This window comes from Callithrix jacchus, chromosome 17 (genome assembly GCF_049354715.1).
Source record: "Callithrix jacchus isolate 240 chromosome 17, calJac240_pri, whole genome shotgun sequence".
NCBI lineage: Eukaryota > Metazoa > Chordata > Mammalia > Primates > Cebidae > Callithrix > Callithrix jacchus.
In genome coordinates this window covers 51,616,131-51,639,957 of record NC_133518.1, presented here as the reverse complement: position 1 = coordinate 51,639,957, position 23,827 = coordinate 51,616,131, and the positions used below count along the sequence as shown (strand labels likewise).

Here is a 23,827-nt window from a genome sequence, read left to right as displayed (position 1 = left end):
TCTAAAGGGAAGTGGGTCGCATTTGAACATAAGAATGAGTGGCAGGGAGAAAAAGTAAGCCTGGACTAAATAAGTCTATTAAAAGCAAAGGCCCAGGCCAGTGTGGTGGCTCACCCCTGTAATCCCAGCACTTTGGGAGGCGGAGGTGGGCAGATCACCAGCCTGGCCAACGTTGCAAAACCTGTTTACAAAAAACACCAAAATTAGCTGGGTGCGATGACATGTGCTTATAATCCTAGGTACTCGGGAGGCTAATACATGAGAGTTGCTTGAACCTGGGAGGCAGAGGTAGCAATGAGCCTAGATTGTGCCACTGCACTCTAGCGTGGGCAACAGAGTGACTCTGTCTCCAAAAAAAAAAAAGATTGGGGGCACGTAAAACCTGAAAACTGGAGAGCTCACGCACTCCTTGGTGGGAAAGGCTTTAGGGATCTGAGAACTTACTATTTCCTTCCAATCCAGAACTGCTGAGGAAGGTTGACTGGTAGATGTGATAGGTGACTGACTGGGAGGGAGAGAGAGACACGTCTTAGGTACTGGGCAGAGTGAGAGTTGTCGTGAATAAAACAGGATTGAGATGCTAAATACTTGGTAAATACTTCGTTACTAAAGCATCAAGAAGTAAAGGAACTGATGAAAATCTCTCCTCACCTATACCTACTGGATGTGTACAGCATTCGATTACAGAATAGAAACTCTGACATAAATAAATCCTTAAAACTGCACAAAAGATATCGTTGGTATGTTTAAGATTGTGGCATGTAAGTTGCTGTTGAGGCCATGTCACTATTTTTAAAAATTAAAAATACAAGAAATGAAACAGGAAAGTACTCCCAAGTCTGCTGACACTAGCCATAAAGGTAGTAATTCTGGTATCTCATCATGAGGTCACTTTTTATTTTAGGCTTTAAAGGATATAGGATTCAGATTTAAATTAGAATTAAAAATAGAAGAAGAGATAAATACCTTACAAATAAGGTGGTTAGCTTGACATACATGCATAACTAGTTCCTCTTAGAAGCCTTTTTTTTTTTTAAACTGTATAACAACTAATTCTCTCATTCTTCTCTCAGAGTATTCCCCGGGTAGCTGCTCTTGGAGTAGAATGTGTCAGTTCTTTTGCTGTGGATTTCTGGCTACAAACACACCTATTTCAGGCTGGAATTTTGTGGTATCTTCTTGGTTTCCTGTTTAATTATGACTATACCCTAGAAGAGAGTGGCATTCAGAAAAGTGAGGAAACAAACCAACAGGTAACTTTATTGTTGCTTTAATACGGAATTTGAACCCAAACCACAGATTGGTGCTAAAGTAATGCAAATGAAAGCTGCAGATATCCAGAGTCCCCAGAAATAAACTGGTTTTCAGGAAAATTAGGTTTATTGTTCTTAAGCCCCAAAACTTTTAGTCTTAACTGCTTCTGCTTAAAGGATTCAAGGCAAGGGAGTTTGCAATAGCATATACTGGACATAATTAAATACTTTGTTAATTACTCAGAGTCAGCTTTATGATTGCAAAATTATGGTTGTGTAACACAGGACAATATAATGTTACCATCAGGCAGTTGAAGCTGGCTCCCCTAAACACTTGAGTACTTGTCTGATTTTTATAGATTTTTTTTTTTTTTTGGTTCTATGTGCTCTCATTTATTGCTCATATTGTAAATGTGCGCTTCTAGCAGGCAGGGCTGCCTACCTATCCCCACCTCCCCACATTACCATCAAATGTGCTGCTTCCACACTGCATTGGGTATAAATTAGTACATAGATTCTCATGATCCTTCTTATAAAAAAGCAAGCCCTTACACATAAACTTTCTGATATCAGTGTTAGGTACTTTTGTGCCCTTCTTTTGGTTGGCTTTTTCCTCCTTAAATATGTTCCCTATAGTTTGATTCTGTAGTTATAGTATTACCTGTGTAAGATAACAGATCTCTACTTTAATGACTTAATTTTTTTTATAACAGGAGGTATCCAACAGCCTTGCCAAACTGAGTGTCCACGCTGTGAGTTGCCTTGGAGGGTATTTGGCTGAAGAACAAGCAACTCCAGAAAATCCAACCATAAGGAAAAGTTTAGCTGGCATGCTTACACCCTATGTTGCTAGGAAACTTGCTGTGGCTAGTGTGACTGAGGTATGTGCTTCAGAGGTAGCCTTGGTTTTAATGAATAGTGCAAGATCCTTTAAGTAATAAAGTAATACTATAATATTGTTATAGGAAACCTAAAAATTAAGAATGTTTACATGTTTGTTCTCTCAATCAAGAAATTTACTTTATGATGGATTGATGCTAATGATGTCAGTTCTACAAGTCCAGTTTTTGCAAGGGAAAATTAACTTTCTCAGCTGTGGAGCTCATCATAAGTCTTAGCAATCTTGAGTCACAAAGGGACAGGACAAGAGAGCGATGTTGGAATGGTGTTTCACAATGGCAGACTACTGGGAGACATGAGACCCAGAGTCTATTTCAAGCTGTTCATTGGAAGCCATAGCTTATTCAGACGTAGGGTTAGAATCCTGGAAGTAAATATATACACATATACACATCTATGTACATACAAAGATGATGCATTACAAAAAGCATATAGCTCTCTCAACCTCTTTTAACTTTTGCAAGGATTGTAGAGAAACAATCTTAAGAATATAACATTAAAGAATTAGATAAACTATAGAAATCCATTAAATACATTATTATTATCCTTTAATTGTAAAAAGAGTACTGAAAGACACTAAAAGATTTTAAATGAAAACACTAGATCCTATTTTTTGGTATAACAAAATAAATGGATTGATTGATTTGTACCAATATATTAACTGTAATTATTCCTGAATGGCAGAATTACAGGCGATTTTTCTTCTTTTTTCTCTAATGATGAATTGTTACTTTTGTAAGTGAAAAACTCCTCACATTTCCAAAATATAACTTAAACAGCTTATTTGTTTTTAATCCAATCTGAGTTCAGTTTTTATTCCCCAATGTGAAACGCAATAGCTCTAGATGCCACTGTTGGTCTTTTTTTTTTTTTTTTTTTTTTTTTTTAATCTTGTTTTTGTTTTTACCATTTTTCCTAAACACTGCACTACCAGGGACCACTCTTGATCTTATTTTCCTGGAATTTGTGCTCACGAATGTGATACATTTTGCTGACTAAAAGCATTCTCTCCAGAAATGCCAACAAGGGATTCACTTCTATAGCCACTCCCACTGAAAAATTTTATAATTTAAATGTGGCATGAGCTCCATCGTGATCTAAGAAAATGCTTATTTTTAAACTGCCAGGTCTCAAAGTTTTGGGATTTTCCTTTTACTTAACTAGAAGTTAACCTTTTGAAAACAAGGCTTGTATGTCTTTTATAAGATGGAGGTCATATTTCTCTGGTTTCCTGTTAGCAGTAGACCTCTGTAAAAGATCTTTATTCAGACATTCAAGGAATTGTGAAATATCTGTGTTTACATGTATAATTGAGGAGAGCTCAGCAATAGGAAAGCACGTCAGATGCCTAAGCAGTCATAATCTATGCCTGCAGAGCTAATGCACAGCCTTCAATATCAGGGTGTGGTCAAGAAAATCTGACTTTCTCCCCATAAATTTTATTTCCCTTCGCACAGGTATGCTTCTTAAAGACTTAGGTTTTCTTTTCAAATACATGTGTGTAAAGGTATTATGTTGTGATTCTTTTCAAGCTTATACTCACAGTGTGTTTATTAAATACTTTAACATAACAATACTGAATTTTACCATGGCACACAGATTTTGAGAATGTTGAAGTCAGACTCAATTTCAGATACCAGTTTAACCGGTTACCAGTTGTAAGATCTGGGACAAATAATTTAATGATTTGCAGCCTTGGTTTTTCTTAGCCGCAAAATGGATCATATCAACAAACCTTTTAGAATTATTGAGATACTTATTATTGAAGTCCATTATACTGTAGCTAACTATTATAGTGTTTGGCATATAATAGACATTTTTAATAAGTGATAATGTCAATTTTTTTCACTAAATGTTATGAAACGGTAATATTCTCTCCTAGATTTTGAAGATGCTTAACAGCAACACAGAAAGTCCCTATTTGATATGGAACAATTCTACAAGAGCAGAATTACTTGAATTTCTTGAATCCCAACAAGAAAACATGGTTAAAAAAGTATGTTATTGTTATATAAATTTATTGGGTAATTTATTCTGATGGAAGCTCTGGAAATAGAGCAGTATTGATTAGAACAGAAATTCACTATTTCAGGCCAGGTGCAGTGGCTCACACCTGTAATCCTTGTACTTTGGGAGGCTGAGGTGAGTGGATCACATGAGGTCAGGAGTTGGAGATCAGGCTGGCCAACCTGTTGAAACCCTGTCTCTACTAAAAATAGAAAAATTAGCCAGGTGTGGTGGTGCATGCCTGTAATCCCAGCTACTCAGGAGGCTGAGGCAGGAGAATTGCTTGAACCCGGGAGGTAGAGGTTGCAGTGAGCCGAGATCAGGCCACTGCACTACAGCCTGGGGGACAAGAGTGAGACTCCGTCTCAAAAAAAAAAAAAAAAGGCAAGCCTCTATTTCTCAGTTTAGTGTCAGTTTGGCTTTCTGCCGCCTAATATTTGGCCCATTTAAGAAGACCATTGTGTTGTATGTAGTTATACATAAGGATTTTTTAATTGTTACCATTTATTTGCAGCTGTCTTTTATTTTAACCAGTTTTTGAACCTAGAAAACTTATTTTAGTTCACTTCAGCCTCTTTTCCTTAGCAAGTGAAAGTTGCTTTCCATTATCAAAACTGAACATTTTTTCTACCCTACCACTTTCTAGTGGAGAAGCCGTTAATAAGCCATGAAAAACACAAAAGCAGTAGAATTGGCAATAAGGAGAACACCTGGATAATCCATACACTAGATGATTGATGATTTTGAAAATAATTTTGTTTGTGGATTTGGAAATTAGAGTAACTATTACTGTAATATCTCAGTTTTTTTAGAGTTTTTGAGTTCATTCCATTTTAGTCACCTGGACTACTTTATAAGTTAAAATTTTTGAGAATTGCAGAGCTAGGGAGGAAAGGTCTCACATTTCTGTACATTATCTTTTTTTTTCTTTTTCTTTTTTTGAGACAGAGTTTCACTCTTGTTGCCCAGACTGGAGTGCAATGGCACGATCTCAGCTCATTGCAACCTCCGCCTCCCAGGTTCAAGCGATTCTCCTGCCTCAGCTTCCCAAGTAGCTGGGATTATGGGCGTGTGCCACCATGCCCAGCTAATTTTGTATTCTTAGTAGAGACAGGGTTTCTCCATGTTGTTAGGCTGGTCTCGAACTTCTGACTTTGGGTGATCCGCCTGCCTCAGCCTCCCAAAGCGTTGGGATTACAGGCGTGAGCCACCACACTCGGCCTTCTATTCATTATCTTTAACCAGAATCGACACAAGAACATCTTCTCTTTGTTTAGCATTTTATAATTTATTGTATACTTTCATATATTATGTTATTCCAACCTAAACTCCTTTAGGTTTCGGTCTTAATCTTCATTAGGACTGTTTTTCTCCCATTTCTCTTTTCTTTTTCTTTCTCCTTAAATGAAAACTTCCTTATTTTTCCAACTATATAATTGCCCTTTTTTTAAATCAGAGATTGTTTACCAGCACTGTTGTTAAGTGTATTACTTTTTAAAACCCAGTGCAAATATGCTCATTTCTCAGCTCTGTCATCCTTCATCTTACTAGGTCTGATGTCTGCTGAGTTGAGTGAGAAGAATAAAGTGTCATACTTGCTTCATGAACTCTGCCTCTAAGACCTTTGTTAGCTGACCTCTGTGATCCTTTGAAATTTTAAAATGAGTTAATAATAGTAATACTTGGAATAAAAAATTATAGTGTAATTCCATGCCTGTTCCAAAGTCATTTTATTGGTTATTAACATTGCATTAAGTGCTGTGACATGTATCACACCACATTTTTCCTCTAGAAAATAGATCTCTTGAGTTATTTGTTAAGTTATTAAACTGAACATGGATAGATTTACATCTAACAGTCTATTTTCATCTTTTAAAAAGGGTGATTGTGACAAAACTTATGGATCAGAATTTGTCTACAGTGATCATGCCAAAGAACTTATTGTAGGGGAGATTTTTGTTAGGGTGTATAATGAAGTCCCTACTTTCCAACTGGAGGTAAGCTCTCTACTTTTAATTTTATCTGATACCTTTGATCATTTCTTACTGAAGGTTACTAGTTTATTCACACTGTATAGAGGCAAACTTCATTTTATTGCACTTTCTTTACTGTGCTTTTTTTTTTTTAAAAAAAAGACAGTTTGAAGGTTTGTGGCAACCCTGTGCCAAGCAACCCTGTTGGCACTGTTTTTCCAACAGCATATGTTCACTTCATGTCTTTGTCTTACATTTTGGTAATTCAGTATTTCACGCTTTTTCATTATTACATCTGTTACAGTGATGTTTGATCAGTGATGTTGCTATTACTGTCTTATGTAAACAATAATAGCAACATGATGAAGTTCATCAGTAGTGAACTTCATCAGTAATGTATGTGTTCTGGACTGTTCCACCAACCAGCCATTCCTTAGTCTCCCTCTCCTCTGGCCTTCCTATTCCCAGAGTAAACAATATTGGAATTAGGCCAGTTAATAACCCTACAGTGGCCTCTCAGTGTTCAAGTGAAAGGAAGAGTTGCAAGTCTCTCACTTTAAATCAAAAGCTAAAAATGATTAAGCTTGATGAAGGAAGGCTTGTCAAAAACTGAAATAGGCTGAAAGCTATGCCTCCTGTGCTACACAGCCAAGTTGTGAGTGTAAAGAAAAGTTCTTGAAGAAAATTAAAAGTGTTTCTCCAATGAATACATGAATGATAAGAAACTGAAACAGGCTTATTGCTGATATATGGAAAGTTTTAATGATTTGGATAGAAGATAAGCCACAACATTCTCGTAAGACAAAGGGTAATTGAGAACAAGGCCCTAACTCTTTAATTCTGTGAAGGCTGAGAGAGAGTAAGGAAGCTGCAGAAGAGAAGTTTGAAGCTAAGGGGGTTGGTTCGTGATGTTTAAGGAGAAAAGCTGCCTCCATAACATAAAAGTGCAAAGTGAAGCAGCAAGTACTGATGGAGAGGCTGCAGCAAGTTATCCAGAAACTTGGCTAAGATAATTGAAGATCTCTACACTACAAGTTTCTAATGCTTTCTGTTGGGAGAGGATGCCATCTAGCATTTAGCTACAGAGGAACAATGTCTGGCTTCAAAGCTTCAAAGGACAAGTCGACTGTCTTGGTAGAGGCTAATACAGCTGCTGACTTTTAAGTTGAAGCCAGTGCTCATTTACCCTTCTGAAAATGAGCATTTTCATTTTCAGGAAGTTTAAGAATTATGATTAAGATGTTCTCACTTGTAAGTGGGGGCTGAACAGTGGGTACTTATGGACATGACAGTGGCTACAGTAGACACTGGAGACTACTAGAGGGAAGAGGGGTTGGTCAAGGTTGAAAAACCATTGGGTACTATACTCAGTACCTGGGTGACAGTCATACCACAGACTTCAGTATCCCAGGTAACAAGTCTGTACATGTACCCCCAAATCTAAAGTAAAAGTTGAAATTATTAAAAATAAAACTAAATCTGCTCTGCCTGTGCTTTATAAATGGAACAACAAAGCCTGGATGACAAGCACATCTGCTTATGATATGTTTTACCAAATATTTTAAGCCCACTGTGGAGACCTGCTCAGAGAAAAAGATTGCTTTCAAAATACTGCTGCTCATTAATAATGCGCCTCGTCACCCAAGAGCTTATGGAGATGTATAAGGAGATTAATGTTTTCATACCTGCTAATACAGCATCCGTTTTTGCAGCCCATGGATCAAGGAGTAATTTCAACTTTTACATCTTGTTATTTAAGAAATACATTTCATGTAGCTGTAACTGCCATAGATAGTGATTCCTCTAATGGATGTGGGCAAAGTAAATTGAAAACCTTCTGGAAAGGATTCACCATTCTGGATGCCCAAGAACATTTGAGATTCATGGGAGGGGTAAAAATATCAACAGGAGTATTGAAGAAATTGTTTCTGGGTCTCATGGATGGCTTTGAGAAGTTCAAGATTCCAGTGGAGGAAGTCACTGCAGATGGGCTGGAACTAGCAAGAGAACTAGTGAGAAGGAGAACCTGAATATGGACTCAGTTACTGGAATCTCATGAAAAAACTTAAACAGATAAGGAGTTGCTTCTTGTGGATAAGCAAAGAAAGTGGTTCTTGAGATGAAATCTCCTTGTGATGATGCTGTGAATGTTGTTGAAATGACAACAAATGATTTAGTATATTACATGAACTGAGTTGCAGCAGCAGAGTTTGGGAAGATCAACTTCAATTTTGAAAGAAGTTCTCCTGTGGATAAAATGTTGTCAATCAGCTCACATGCTACAAAGAAATCTTTCATGAAAGGAAGAGTCATTCCATATAGCAGACTTCATTGTTTTACTTTAGGAAGCCACCCAACCTTCAACAGCACCACCCTGATTAATCAGCAGCTATCAACATCAAGCTGACACTCCCACCAGCAAAAAGATTGATTTGCTGAAGGCTCAGATGATTGATAGTATTTTTTAGTTAAGGTACGTACATAGGTTTTTTTTAAGATGTAATACTATTGTGCATTTAATAGACCACAGTAGAATATGAAAATAACTTTTATATGCACTGGGAAACCAAAAAATGTGCTTTATTTTGGTGATTTGGAACTGAACCCACACTCTCTCTAAGGTATGTCTATACATTGAAATAATACCAAATGCTTGTGATTGGGTGACCGCTGACAGCCTGTGAACCTCTTTATCTTGATTTTTGAAGAATTCAATTTTGTGAAGTTTGTGAATAAGAAATTGTTCCTTGCCCAGCTGTTCCTTATATTTTATGCCTACTGCTACCTCACTGGGTCATGTTTATTTACCTTTAACTCACTAATCCTTCATGGATGTATAAGGCCAGTTATAGGCTCATTTCATCACAGGGGATATCACACCACCAGACACGAGGCCTCCTCTGGCCAATATTAGGAGAAAATACAGGTTGAAAATAAAGATTTTTTTAAGAAGGTGACTGAAGTCACATCAGATCATCTTTTGTGATGATTCCTAATCACTTCCAGAAGCAACTGAGGAGCTTCTTCTGAGTACTTGGGGATCATATAGGAAGTTTTTGCTGTCATTTTTTGTTTCTTTTCTATTTAAAGAAGGGGGTCTCACTATCTTGCCCAGGCTGAACTCGAACTCCTGGACTGAAGCAGTCCTGCTGTCCCAGCCTCCCAAGTAACTGGGATTATGAGTGCACCTGGCTTGAAGGAGGTGGCAAAGAGGGTTTGGTGGTTGATTTATTTGTAAAAAGGAAAGAAGTAAGGCTTTGTTTTAGAGTTTGATCCTAGAAGAAAAATTTACTAAGCCATAATGTATATCACTTACAGCAGAATAATGTGTGTGTGTGTGTGTGTGTGTGTGTGTGTGTGTATATATGTAATTTACACACATATATATGTAAATAACTGTTAAGCAGAATGAGTTAAATGACTTGTGAAGTCCCTTTGAAACTGTCCTTTAAATTTATGTTCTAAATTTTATATAACTTCTAATTATAAAAATACAATCAAATTTTAGAAGTTCTGTATCATACTATCAGTCACTTCAGTTGATAAAGGGAGGAGGTATTCTTATCTCTGAATTGGTTATACTGAGATACATCAGATCTCTGGAAGTTGAGAAATACTTTTTAATGTTTCCTGCCCTCTACATCCCGTCCCGCTCCCTCCCCCCCGCCCCCCGGCAATAATGCACAGGTGTATTCATATGTATGTATAATTTAATCATGTTAAATTATTTCTTAGGGAACCCATGTTTTTAAATACTCATCTACTTTGATTTAGGTTCCAAAAGCATTTGCTGCAAGTCTCTTGGATTATATAGGCTCCCAGGCCCAGTACCTGCACACATTCATGGCCATCACACATGCTGCAAAAGTGGAGTCAGAGCAACATGGAGACCGCTTACCAAGAGTAGAAATGGCTTTGGAGGCTCTGAGAAATGTCATAAAATATAATCCAGGTATGTAACTACACCTTTGATCAGTAAGACCCATATAATACAGGAGCCCTAAAAATTCCAATAATCAATTTTATCAGGAAAACTCAGGGAAAATTATACTTGGTTATGATGTATTAATATAACTTTACAGGGAATTGACCCTGTAATTCTTCTACAATAAAAGGTAAGCTGGGGAGAGAGGTCAAGGCACATGTTTAGAAAAATTCATATCTTTATGAAAATGTATCTAAATGAGATGAAAAGGCAGAATAATTGAATAGTTTGATGGTATAAAATTTCACATTGATGACATAAGTGCTTGAATTAGATTTATTTAATACGTGATCTAATTTTTGCCTCCTTTCCGGTCCCTAACCAGTGCCTTGTGCATATGGGCACTTGTGTTTTTGAAAAACTGCCTGAAGTTTTTGGTGTATACAAATTGGAATAAAGAGGTGAGAGTTCCTACTCTTCAGCATCATAAAGAGGACATTTCCAAAAATATTCCTGTAGCCTGACTTTGGGGAGATAGATGAGTGAAAACCTAACAGTTTCTTTGAACTCGATAGTAAATATAGAATATAAACCTAAAATCAAATTCAATTTAAATTACTTGGTCTTTTTTAATAACAGCATTTTCTTTCAGGTTCATTTTTACTCTTCTTAGTATATATTAAAGTACTATTAAAATTCTGACTTGGTTATTGCCAAAAAGTTATTAAAATAAGCAAAAATAATTAACTATTGGGAAAACTACTCATTCACAAGATGTACATTAGGATGTTAATAAAGACAGTGTTATAAAATCTGAGGAAAACTGTCTTCTATTGTTTGGAGTTGTCCAAGTATAGAATATTACTAGTGGTATGTTAGGTACAAAGAAATTGTAGTAGAGCAGACTATTGATTTGGAACTTGTAAAAAGTTGAAGAAAGGCCTGCACAGAAATTCTCATAGTATCTATAAAGTTTAATTAACTCTTGTAATTTAGAGGTATAGTTTGTGTGTCACTGATGTCTTTTGACAGTTATTCCCCATTAAGAAATGATTTGAAAATGAATTTAAAAGCAATATGTTTATAGAATATTCACAGACTCTTTAAGTTGAAGGAGTCCTACTGATTATCTTAAGAGTCCTCAAAAGATTACAGATTACACTGTATGTTTTACTATCATATGGAAGAGGAAGAATATGCTGAACAAAACTTGTTTAATGTTTTTATAGCAACAAAATGGCAGTAAATATATGGGATTAGGATTTGAGGTAGGTAGGAATGGAAATACCATTTCATTTTATATATTTTCACAAAGAGTGCTTTGTATTTATACCAGTTTGTTTGTATTATAGTTAAGTGGCAGAGTTCTAACTAGTTTTATTTAAAAGCCAAATCATGTCAGAGTCTCCCAAAATATAATTAGGTTGAAGGCATAACCCTGAGGTCTGAAGATAAAGAGTAAAAATTATTACTTTAGATTTTTGAGCTATATTTGGATTGTTTAGTTAAAGACGCTCTTGTTTTTAGCCTGAGGGTTAGGGGTGGAGATGGGAATGAAAACAAATAAACCTAAGAAGCTCTTAATACCTTTTTGCCTTTTTTTGAGATGGAGTTTCGCTCTTGTTACCCAGGCTGGAGTGCAATGGCGCGATCTCAGCTCACTGCAACCTCCGCCTCCTGGGTTCAGGCAATTCTCCCGCCTCAGCCTCCTGAGTAGCTGGGATTACAGGCACGCGCCACCATGCCCAGCTAATTTTTTGTGTGTTTTTAGTAGAGAACGGGGTTTCACCATGTTGACCAGGATGGTCTCGATCTCTTGACCTCATGATCCACCCGCCTCAGCCTCCCAAAGTGCTGGGATTACAGGCTTGAGCCACCGCGCCCGACCTCTTTTTGCCTTTTAAGACTTGTTGCTTAGAGTTCCTCCATTTACTTTACGTCACATATGTTTAGAAAGGGTTATCAGAGACTTAAAATTGACAGTAAACTGTGTATATTGGTTTTCTGAAGTTATATAATTTGAAACATCTCTTGGAAATAAACCATTTTATTCTTACTCTCTAGGTTCTGAGAGTGAATGCATTGGGCACTTTAAGTTGATATTTTCTCTTCTCCGAGTTCATGGAGCTGGTCAAGTGCAGCAGTTGGCTTTAGAGGTAAAAAATGTTTTGAACTAAAGCATGTTACCTTTCCTACCACTTACCGTGTATAATTTGAGCCTTGTTTGTCATTATCTGAAGTTGAAGTGTGCTTTTTTGTTTTTTTATTTTGCCTATTAAGCCACATCAATATGTTTTTGTAATTTGAATTAACATGCTCAGTTAGAAGAGAGAATATTGCACAACGTTGTTCAAAGTGGTTCTCTTTCTGTCATGCATTAGGGCTTAGGATAGTGTTATACAGTGTCAGGTGTGGGTTAAGGAATGGGCTTTACTGGGGAAGCTTGGAAGCCACACATCAGCAAGATGAAGATGCAGGTTTTCCCTGATTGCTGTGTTCCCAAGGAGAGACATATTGAGGCTCTCTATATCTGTTGGCTGCATACTCTGGGTTTGCATTCTAGAGAAGTGATGCTTGTCCCTCCCTCTCAGCTGATCTCCCTTCTTCCAAATCTAATACAAAAGGTACCTTTTCTGTGAGGATTACAGACAGGCACCTGGGTGTGCTGCTCTTAGGAGTTGCCTAAAAAAACCACTGTGGGTCTTAAGAGTCCAAAAGAAGTTGGAGCCCCTTATTCAGGATATTGAAGCCACTGGTCCCATGGGATGCTGTTTAGATGTAGCCTTTCCTTCTGAGAGAACCAGGAAGTTCCTAGTCACAGGTAGTTGTTTGCGAGGCAACCCATAGTTCCCAGGATTATTTTTGAGATCTTGCTCATTGTAACACAGTTTATTACAAAGAATACCAAATGCAACCCTGTAGTAACAAGTATATAGGTGGTTTACAAATAATTTGTGTAACATACTCTTAGATAAAATTTTGGCTTAAAACAGATTTTTAATAGAACAAAAAACTTGAAATTGGTCAAAAAGCTTAAGAAGCAAGTTATTTAAATGGAAAACCTTGTTTCCCTACTTCATTCCTTCAAGCATCTTGTAACTTTTTAAATCTAGGATATGTTGCATGAGATGCTGACCAATGATCTTTAGATGTATACTCTAAAAGATTTGAGTGGTCGTACTTTCTGAAAGAAATGTGTATGTGTTTCTTTATAATGGAAAGATAACCCTGATCTGTTGTGCTGAGTACTGAAGACATTTACTTTTTTTCCTCTAAAAGTTAAAAGAAAGTCCTAGTAGTGAGAATTATTATTTTCCTAATTAGCAGCCCCTACCCAAAATCTGTAATCGGAAAACACCACAGTGTATCCCTTAGTTCTGGAGAATGTATGGGTATCAGATTGAAGGCTTCTTAGAAACCTCAAGGTATTATTTCCAAAAAGATTAAAGTAATGAAGACAATCTTTTAAAAATTAAACCCTTATCTAAAAATTAAGTGTTTTGTCTCCCAAGTATTTGTCTCACTTGTATAGTCTATATGACTTGATTTAGGTTCAAAATTATTTCTGAAATTTTAATATCCTTTGATTAATTTTCAGGTAGTGAATATAGTGACTTCTAACCAAGACTGTGTCAACAATATTGCTGATTCAATGGTTTTGTCCAGTTTATTGGCTCTTCTACATTCATTGCCATCAAGTATGTATACAGATGTAATTTGGGAAACCACAGCAAGATCAGCCCATGGAAGGAAGTTGTTGCATTGTTGATATAAAACCTCAAACAAATGCCATCTATGTTTAGTTTTAGAAGTTTAGTTTTGAAGTGTTCTTTACATTAGGTTTGTTGTCCTAATTATGTTTCACATAGATTACTATCTTGCATTTTCCATGTCAAAAGTTGAAAGTTGGGGGTAAGAGAGGTCCGAAACCAATGGAAAATAACCTGAGATGTTCAGTTTGTTGAAATCTACACATGAGTAATTGAGAATTAACTAAAATTTCATGGTTTATTAAGCAAAAGTAATTGTGGGTAATAGAAAACATGCTTAAGATACAGATGGCCTTGTACTCAGCTTGGTGTTCAATTTTGTGTACTTTCTTTTACTGATTTGATATTAATGAGAAAATATTAAGATGGTTTAAAAAGTATACCAAGCTTATTTCCTGAATACAGCCCACCCTAATCTGGTTCCTCAGAAACTATGCAATTATCTAGTATGATAGTTTGTAGTGTGCTAAAACCAACCCTGAGATTGCTTTTCAAAGGCAGGAATATTGCGTTTATAGGCAACTACAATATAACTCCTAATTCACCAGTAACCATCAGAATACATTGCTTAGTTGGCTTTGCCAATCCCTTTGAAGTCATGTTAATCTTGATTTCATGTCTATCCACCTCCTTAACAGTAGTAACCTTGTCGTTCATCTTACATACCAGTGGCTTGCTTATATTTGGCATTTATGTTTGGTAAATTGAGTTGAATTTCCGTGGAAATTTTTTTTTCTTCAATACATGATATGCTTGAAATAGCTCTTTAAAATGGCAGCTTTGTAAAGTCATTTGCAGATTAGTTTTATCATACCCGCAACCTTAGTTGGTTTTTCTTTTTTTTTTTTTGGTTTACAATAGCTTTGTGAGACTTCAAACAATGCAAAACTAAAATGGTTGGTAAAGTAAATAATGTTATGGAACTCATAATTTGAAAGTATAACTTTATATAGTTCAGGAAATGTTTTAATCTTACAGTGAAAATAGCTGGCATCCAGATATTTCAGCCTACCCTCTGTGTCATTCAGATTTCAGACTAAATTACATTATACTGTTTGCTCAGGCACATTGTTACTGTTCTTGTTGTTTTCATCTCAGCCTAATACTTTGCAGCCTCTACCTTATTTGCCAACGTGTTATTCCTTTGGCTACCTGTCACTCATTTGATTCTAGAAGAGTTAAGTCAGTAACGTATACTTGCGTATAATATGTATACTTGCACATAATTGTAACTTCTTTGTCCAGAAGGATACAATTATGTCTTAGAAGGGAAACCCAGTATTAAGATTGTTACTTTCTGCTTTTCTCCCCCCAAGACAGTAGTGCCAAGTAAAAATCTTAGATGCCTGATTAGAGCATCCTCTGGGTATCAGGAAATTAGAAGATTTGGGGATGTGCAGTGAACAATGAGGTAGGAGACAGGTTTTCATAGTAGTTATGAGTATGGACTTTGGAGTCAGACCTGCATACAAAACTCATCTATAGCACTCACTAGCCGTGAGAGCTTGGGCAGGTTAAACCCGGCCTCAGCTTCCTCACTTATAACATGGCCATGAAAATACTTATCTCGTTGGTTATTATGAAGATTAAATATATCCTGTGCAGAACATCTAGTTAGTTAAGTACCTGGCACAGAGTTGTTGCCAAGTAAATACAAGCTAACCTGATAATGCATTCCTTGAAATGTCTTTTACTCTGCAGGTCGTCAGCTTGTTCTGGAAACTCTCTATGCTTTGACATCAAGTACAAAAATAATCAAAGAAGCAATGGCAAAGGGTAATGTATAGAGTGCTTTCTTAGCTAGTCATGCACCATATAATGAAGCTTATTTTGAACTGCATTGTACAGTCTGATAAACTAGAAAAATGCTTTGGAATGTTTAGTTTTAAACTACAGTGAGTTGAAATATGGTGGAAAATGATTTCTGAGTGGAAAAGTCAAATTTTTTATGTATAATATTAGCACTAATTCTCTTATTCCTTCATAGGAGCTTTGATCTATTTACTGGATATGTTCTGCAATTCAACACATCCACAAGTTCGAGCCCAAACAGCAGAACTTTTTGCCAAAATGACAGCTGATAAGCTAATAGGTCCAAAGGTAGGCACCAAATAAGTTCTTGAAAGGAAATTAATTATTTAAGCTCTGTTACTTTGATGCTAATTTCATAAAGTTTACTAAAACTGAGATGGTGAGGATAAGGAAATGATTTGATGTGAAAGTTGGAAAATCGAGATTCCTGAAATTGTTAACTAGATGTTCTACACAGGATATCTGTTTGAGAAAACTAGAGTCAGAGAATCCTGTACTGGAATTGAAAAGTCTTAAGAGACTGTTTGGATTATGGTGATAAACTGTTCATCTCCCTCACAGAGAGAAGAAAAAGTATATCAAGACTATGACAGAAGATAAGTTAGACTTTCAGAATGCAAGGGTTGGCCTGTGGAAATAACTAGTGGGGATGGTGGTTTGTGTCTTTGACATTCCACACCTGAATTATTAAGGACATGCCACCCTCAGCAGTGAATTATAGGGACATGAGTGTAACAACACCTCTGCCTCCCAGCTCTGCAGGGAGATCTTTTGTTCCAAATCTAGAGATAACCAGATAGTCTCTGGATCTATGGTTTAGTTTGGAGAGCAGGAACCTGTTAAAACAATAGTTGAATCGAATTTCATTGAGACGCAAGTGTTATCAACGTCCCTTTATTTTGTTACTAAATCAGTTTCACAAGTAGTGCTCACTGAAGCATCGTCTGTGTTTGCCCACAAAGCAGTACCTCAGAATCATAGTGGGGAACCATGAAATAAAGGCTCAGGAGTCCCAGAGTCTGATTCAGTGGATCTAGGGTGGGGCCTAGAAGTCTCCATTCTTAACATGCTTCCAGAGTGATTCTTTTGAAGCCTATTAGGACTGATATCTAGGGATCATTATTCAAGCAAGTCCACAAAGGCACTTTGGGTAAGGAGGAGGCTAAGATCTCCTACCTCCCCCTAAAGCCAGGGTGGCTTCCCTTGTACACATTGTGCCTCCATGTAAAGTTCAGTTTGGAAAAAAAAGACCAAGGCTAATTAAACACTTCTTTTTTTTACATTAATGAAACAGACTGGATTCAGTTGTGGTTTTCTTGCTTGATCTTTCAATCTCAGTATTGAGAATCTGTCATAGGACCTGAAACAGTTTTACTTCAGTAATAAGTTAATAGTTTTCAGTAGGGTTGATGAGACAAGGGACATTACATTTGGAAGCCTACAGGAGGGTCTATAAATAGCTAATATTGATATTTAACATTGAGTTTTCTTAAATCTAGAGGTAGGTAGCACATAACTGTAATATATAATATTAGATGTTTTTTCAGTTGTGTTTTAGATGCTTAAATATGTACTGGAATTGAACTTTTCTATTATATTTCTGATCTTTGAAATACATGAGGGACAAACTTTATCAAGCTTACTGCTTTTACACTGAAATTTTTTGTCTAGGAAAAAACACAAGTATCAGCTCCTTAACTGCAAGAGATTTTAGAACTGGGGTCAGTAAATTTTTTTGTTTTTGAGACAAGGTCTGGCTCTGTCGCCCAGGCTGAAAGTGCAGTGGTGTAATCACAGCTCACTACAATCTCTGTCTTCTCAACTCAAGCCATCCTCCCACCTCAGCCTCCCAGGTAGCTGGGACTCCAGGCACATGCCACCACACCTGGCTAATTTTTGTATTTTTTGTAGAGATGGAAAGGTTTGGCCATGTTGCCCACGCTGCCCTTAAACTCCTGAGCTCAAGTGATCCACCCACCTTGGCCTCCAAAAGTGCTGGAATTGCAGTGAGCCACTGTGCCTGGCCAATTTTTTTTTTTCTCCCCATTTTGATAACAGTTTTCTTGAGCTAATAATATCATTGACATACCATACAGTTCACACATATCCAGTGTACAATTCAGCAGTTTTTAGTATATTCACAGATTAAGCAACCATAATTTTAGCTTTGATTTTCATCAACCTACAAAGAAACCCTATTTTCATTACCAGTCACTTACTCTCCCTTTCCCCTAGCACCTGACAACCACTAATCTATTTTCTTCTGGATAGATTTGCCAAATGCTGGGCATTTTGTATAAATAGAATCATACTATATATGGTCTTTTGTGACTGGCTTCTGTCTGTTAGATTAATGTTTTCATCTATGTTATAGCAAATATTAGTACAATCCTTTTTATTGCCACATATTTCATGTTTTGCTTATCCATTTATCTTGGTGGACACATGGATTGTTTCTACTTTTTGGCTCTGCTAAATTATACTACTGTGAACATTTGTATACAGGTTTTTGTGTGGACAAGTGTTTTTATTAGTGGAATTTCTGGGTCATATGGTAACATACTAAACCTTTTGAGGAATTGTCAGATTGTTTTCCAAAGTGGCTATACCATTTTACATTCCCCCAGCAATACATTTCTCTTCTCCTCTAACACTTGTTATATCTTTTATTACAACCACCCTAGTAGGTATGATGTGATAAATCATGGTTTTGCATTTCCCTGGTAGCTAATGATGTTTTCATGTGCTTATTTTCCATTTGTACTTTTTAAGAGAAATGTTTATTTACATTCTTCACTAATTTTTAAATTGGGATTATTTATCTTTTTATTATTGAGTTGTAATTGTTCTTTATATGTTTTAGATATTAGTCCCTTATTATAGATAGGATTTGCAAATATTTTCTAACATTATCCCGATTGTTTCTCTCCTTTCTTGGTGGTACCCTTTGAAGCACAAAAATTTTAAGTTTTTAGGAGGTCCAGTTTCTTTTTTGTTCAGCTTGTTCTTTCGAGGTCATGTCTAAGAAATTGTTGTCTAACGCAAGATGACAGAGATTTATGGCTATGTTTTCTCCTCAGTTTTATAATATTGGTTCTTATGTTTGTTTTTGATCCATTTGAGTTAATTTTTATCCATGGTGTGAAGTAGGGTTGGGCCAGTAAAGTTTTTCTATAAAAGGTGTATTAGTCTGTTTTCACACTGCTGATAAAGATATACCCAACACGGGGCAATTTACAAAAGAAAGAGGTTTATTGGACTTATATTTCCATGTGGCTGGGAAGGCCTCACAACCATGGTAGAAGGGGAAAGGCATGTCTCACATGGTGGCAGACAAGAGGAAAAACTGTGCAGGGAACCTCCCCTTTTTAAAACCATTGTATCTCGTGAGACTTACTATCATGAGAATACAACAGCATGGAAAAGACTTGCCCCCCTTATTCAGTTACCTCCTACCAGGTCCCTCCCATAACACGTGGAAATTCAAGAGGAGATTTGGATGGGGACACAGCCAAACCATATCAAAAGGCCATATGGTCAATATACTATCCTTTGTGGGCCATGTGATCTCTGTTACAAATACTGAGCTTTTCTGTTGTGACAGGAAAATAGCCATGGATAGTAAATGAACAAATGGATGTGGCTCTGTTCCAACAAAACTTTATATACAAAAATAGATGGCAGGCCAGATGAGATTCCTTGTTTGCCAACCCCTGTTCTAGAATAGCTGAGTAATCTGAACATAACTGAGGATAAACCCATATGGCCAAAGTATTTGCCTTATGTAAGTTTTTTGCTCAAATGTTTAATAGTATATACACCAGTGAGTAATAAAGTTATGTACTTCTTAGCATTTGAAATGCTTTAAACATCTTGGTAAGCTTTGCTTTAATACTGCTTTTTACAGATGAATAGACTTGGGTCATCCATTAAATTGAATTAAATTAGAATGCTAAAGAAGCATTCTCAGAAATCAAATAGGAAGAGACTTGATTTTGTACAGCTGGTCAAATAACTTAATGTGTCTTTTTTAAAAGTGTCGGATGACAGTAGGTTAGATTAAATTTAGAAATGAAGGGACTCAGGTTAAGACAGTTAACCCAGGTAAAATTAAAATTTGCTTTCAATTTGATAATAATCATAAATATAGCTCTTAAGACATTTGAAATTCATCTAACTGGTCTAGATGATTTCTGTAGCAGTCACTCACAAATACAGCTTATTACAAGTATATAAATGGTTCATTTCTAGAAAGGTTATTACTTCAAATTTATCTCGTTTGCCATGAAAATTTCAATTTTTGTTTCAAGCTATAAAATATTTTAAAATAGCTATTAGAGGTTCTTTTAAATACTCGTATATAATGAAATATGTTAAGGTATATCAGATATTTCTGCCCCAAAATTTATGTAGAATGATTTCAACAATGTTCTGTTAGTGTTATGTTACCTTCACAGTGATTCTTATTAGACAGCCAAGTATGTTTCAGAATATGATTTTGTTAAAAACTTTAAACACAACAGTCAGATCACAGTGACTCGTGCCTGTAATCCCAGCTGTTCAGGAGGCTGAGGCAGGAGGATTGCTTAAGGCTAAGAGTTCAAGACCAACCTGGGTAAGGTAGAGACACCCCCATTTCTTAAAAATTAGAAATTAGCCAAGCACGGTAGTGTGCCTGTAATCTTAGCTATTCAAAAGGCTAAGGAGGGAGGATTCCTTGAGCTTAGGAGTTTGAAACTGCAGTGAGCTATGATCATGCCATTATACACCAACCTGGTGACAGAGTAAGACCCTGTCTCTAAAAATAAAATAAAAAACAACAAGCAGTTGTATTAAAGGTGAAGTAATTGGCCTGGTAAGGCAGCATAACATTCTGAGCAAAAATCTTCTTTTATGGATCACAGATCACTGACTTAATGACTCTGGGTAACATGTCTGTCTTTAGCTCCACAGTGAGAAAATGAAAATAAAGGGCCTTTAAATTCTGCTCTGACTTTTAGGTGCTTCTTGGACATGTATTTCTCTGGTCTTTGTGAGAATAAGCTACTAGGGGAAGATACACCACACTGAGCAGGTCAAGCATGGTTCTTATGCTCAGGGAGCTCATGACCAAGAAGAATAAGTTTCTCTACCTTCTCTTGTCCTCTGTAGAGTTGAATTATATTTCAGCATGATACTCTCATCATACTTAGGGAATATAGGAAGAAGTAAACCTGTGAAACCTTGTTGAGTTCACCTTGATGGTATTATTTAGTATATAACAAATGCCCTCCCATGGGAACCCTGGGATAAATTAACTTTTTTCTTCCAGAAATAGTTAGGTGTCTCTGAAGCAGCTGACATGCTTTTACTTTGTGGGTGTTTTGTTATGTAACTGAAATTTAGTTCATTGGCTGCTAGGAAGTTCAGAGCTGAATTTACAGTATATCTTTAGCAGTTTGTGGAGCTTTTCATGTTTCTTTTGTGTACTGATTTCATATTCGTCCATTTGTTCAGGTATTTAAGCATCTGCTATGTGCCAGGGCCTGAGAAATACAAGCAATGAGTAAGACAGACTGGACCAAGAGGGTTTCCATAAGATAAGATTTGAAGCCAGAATTTGACACAGAAGAGATAAACGTGATGATCTAAAGGAAAAACACTTTCCCAACCCTCATTTTCCCCTTTGTCCCTGTGCCTTACACTAAGTTTTAATTTATTTGTGTCTGTGTCCTAGATACTTTTTTCTTTCTTTTTTTCATAATACAGCTCTTTAAATGTGTCTTGATGGTAGATATATTTTTTTTAAAGCTGCTTTTAAAAAATTTTTATACTTTAAGTTCTGGGGTACATGTGCAGAACGTGCAGGTTTGTTACATAGGTATACATGTGTCATGGTGGTTTGCTGCATCCATAACCCTGTCATCTACATTAGGTATTTCACCTAATACTGTCCCTCCCCTAGTCCCCTACCCACTGACAGGCCCCAGTGTGTGATGTTTCCCTCCCTGTTTAACTCCTATTTGTGAGTGAGAACATGCAGTGTTTGGTTTTCTGTTCTTGTATTAGTGTGCTAAGAATTATGGCTTCTAGTAAAAATTTCTTTTTAAATCTTTTGGAAAAAGTCACAGTATAACATAAAGCATAGAGTAAAATAAATGCACTGGAAAATACCTGTAAGAGGTAGAATGAGAAAAATCAGTTTGTGCGGGCAGGGGCTATAAGGGAGAGTTGGAAGGGACTAGCCTGGCTAAGGGCATTCTGCATATGTAAGGCAAGACCTACAAGGTGTGCTCTAGGAACTTTACCATGCTAGTGATACCGAGGCAGGGGGTGAAAATGAAACCTTTTTTTGATCACCATAGCAGAACAGAGAAAATGAAACTTGATAGGTAAGTAGGATCAGGTCATAGTGAGTCTTATTCGAAGGTACCTTTGCATAAACCAAGGATTGTCTTTTCTACTCCAGAACTTGTAGGTAATGGTTATGGCCCATATAAGTCATAACACAAATTATATTGATATTCTACCTTATTAGCAAAATGCAAACAAATGAAATGTTGAGGTGTTTCCAGTAGGTGTGTTTTTCATTCTCAAACCTTCTCGTATAGGTTCGAATTACATTAATGAAATTTCTACCAAGCGTTTTCATGGATGCTATGAGAGACAATTCTGAAGCTGCTGTACATATTTTTGAAGGAACTCATGAAAATCCTGAGTTAATTTGGAATGATAATTCCAGAGATAAAGTGTCCACAACAGTTAGGGAAATGATGCTAGAGTAAGTAAAAATAATGGTAATAATTTATAGCCTTTAAATAAGATCACTGGGAAGGGCAAACATTTCTTACTGTGCCTGTCACCTCTAAAACTTATGCTAAAGGTTAATGAAAATGTATTTTGTACCGAAGTTTGATATCCATCCCTTTTCTTCCTGAAGGCACTTTAAAAATCAGCAGGACAACCCTGAAGCAAACTGGAAGGTAAAATATACTTTTATTTTACGTCTTATTTTCTGTTGATTTAGTCGTTTTAAGTTCCTACTGAGTCAGTTTCATGCCAACTTATAACTACTTTGTAATTAAGATTCTTGGATACTCCCCCTGGAAAATAAGGCTTCAGACATACAAATTGGAGTATTTAAACTTTTGAAGTTAGTAAGAACACCCTTTCTGAACTTTATTAGGAAAAAATAAAACTCATAATTTGATTATATTAATGGCTATTTGTGGACTGGTTAACATTATAAACAATTTTTTAATAGGGTGTGCATTTCTAGCTTCAAGATTATTAAGTGACTTGACTGTCATTCTTTCTCTATTTAAAGTTGCCTGAAGATTTTGCTGTGGTGTTTGGAGAAGCAGAGGGTGAACTTGCAGTTGGAGGCGTCTTCTTGAGGATCTTTATTGCACAACCAGCCTGGGTTCTAAGAAAGCCTAGAGAATTTCTTATTGCACTGTTAGAAAAATTGACTGAGCTCCTAGAGAAGAACAATCCTCATGTAAGCTAGAGTCATCAGCAAAACATTTCAAAGACTGTTAACTAGACTTATAGTGTGTCTCTTACAACCTTATTCACAAAGACCATGGCTTAGGAATTGGCCATCTCTTTCAGTATAGCAGCCACATTTAAATTCACATATGCCCCTTCATCATTTTTTTGCCAATCATGTTCAAAAGTGAAGCTCTTTAGTATGTTTGTGAACCAAAGTTAGAGATACCTATATTGAGAGGATGCTATTTCTAACAATTATAGAAGCTCTAAAAGGTTTTTACTGTACATCTCTAATGAATATATAATTTTAAGGAGAAACCAAAATGTTCAGTTTTCCTCTGAGATGGTGTTCTGCTTGGACATGTGCTTCAGTCCACTTTGTGTATATGGCAGGGATAACCCTAGTCAAAGAATTTGACAGAAGAGTAGTAACTGTGTGGTTGAATCCTGTACCTGTACTCAAAACCTGAGGCTACCAGGGAAGCAGAAGTAAGTGAGAAGGTAGCCTTGGTCTTGGTTTGGCAAGCCAAATACCCTGATAGTATATAAGATTTTGCTTTTCAAAGTCTTTTTTGTTTTCAGAAGTTTTAATATTTTGTTGATATTGAAGACAGTTGACCTACATGATTGTCGTTGAATTAGGCTGGCTATGGAATAAGGTGATTAGGAGCCTGAGTTGTGTTTTAGATGGTCCTGGACCTCAGTCCCAGCCAT

General features: G+C 36.5%; 1 protein-coding gene across 4 annotated transcripts in view; it reads left to right on the top strand.

Annotated features, from left to right (window-relative positions):
- Positions 1-23,827, top strand: part of DNAJC13 (DnaJ heat shock protein family (Hsp40) member C13) — a 118,851-nt gene that overhangs the window by 81,883 nt on the left and 13,141 nt on the right. For all 4 annotated transcript variants that reach the window (XR_013528644.1, XR_614886.5, XM_002759609.7 and 1 more), the window contains 12 exons: positions 1,074-1,253; positions 1,967-2,134; positions 4,036-4,149; positions 6,041-6,157; positions 9,908-10,085; positions 12,123-12,214; positions 13,657-13,756; positions 15,530-15,604; positions 15,816-15,928; positions 22,231-22,400; positions 22,560-22,602; positions 22,947-23,120. Coding sequence is in view for 2 of the 4 variants with exons in the window: in XM_002759609.7 (XP_002759655.2) it covers positions 1,074-1,253; positions 1,967-2,134; positions 4,036-4,149; positions 6,041-6,157; positions 9,908-10,085; positions 12,123-12,214; positions 13,657-13,756; positions 15,530-15,604; positions 15,816-15,928; positions 22,231-22,400; positions 22,560-22,602; positions 22,947-23,120 (1,524 nt within the window). In the remaining 2 variants the exon portion in view is untranslated. The remainder of the gene's footprint in view (positions 1-1,073; positions 1,254-1,966; positions 2,135-4,035; positions 4,150-6,040; positions 6,158-9,907; positions 10,086-12,122; positions 12,215-13,656; positions 13,757-15,529; positions 15,605-15,815; positions 15,929-22,230; positions 22,401-22,559; positions 22,603-22,946; positions 23,121-23,827) is intronic.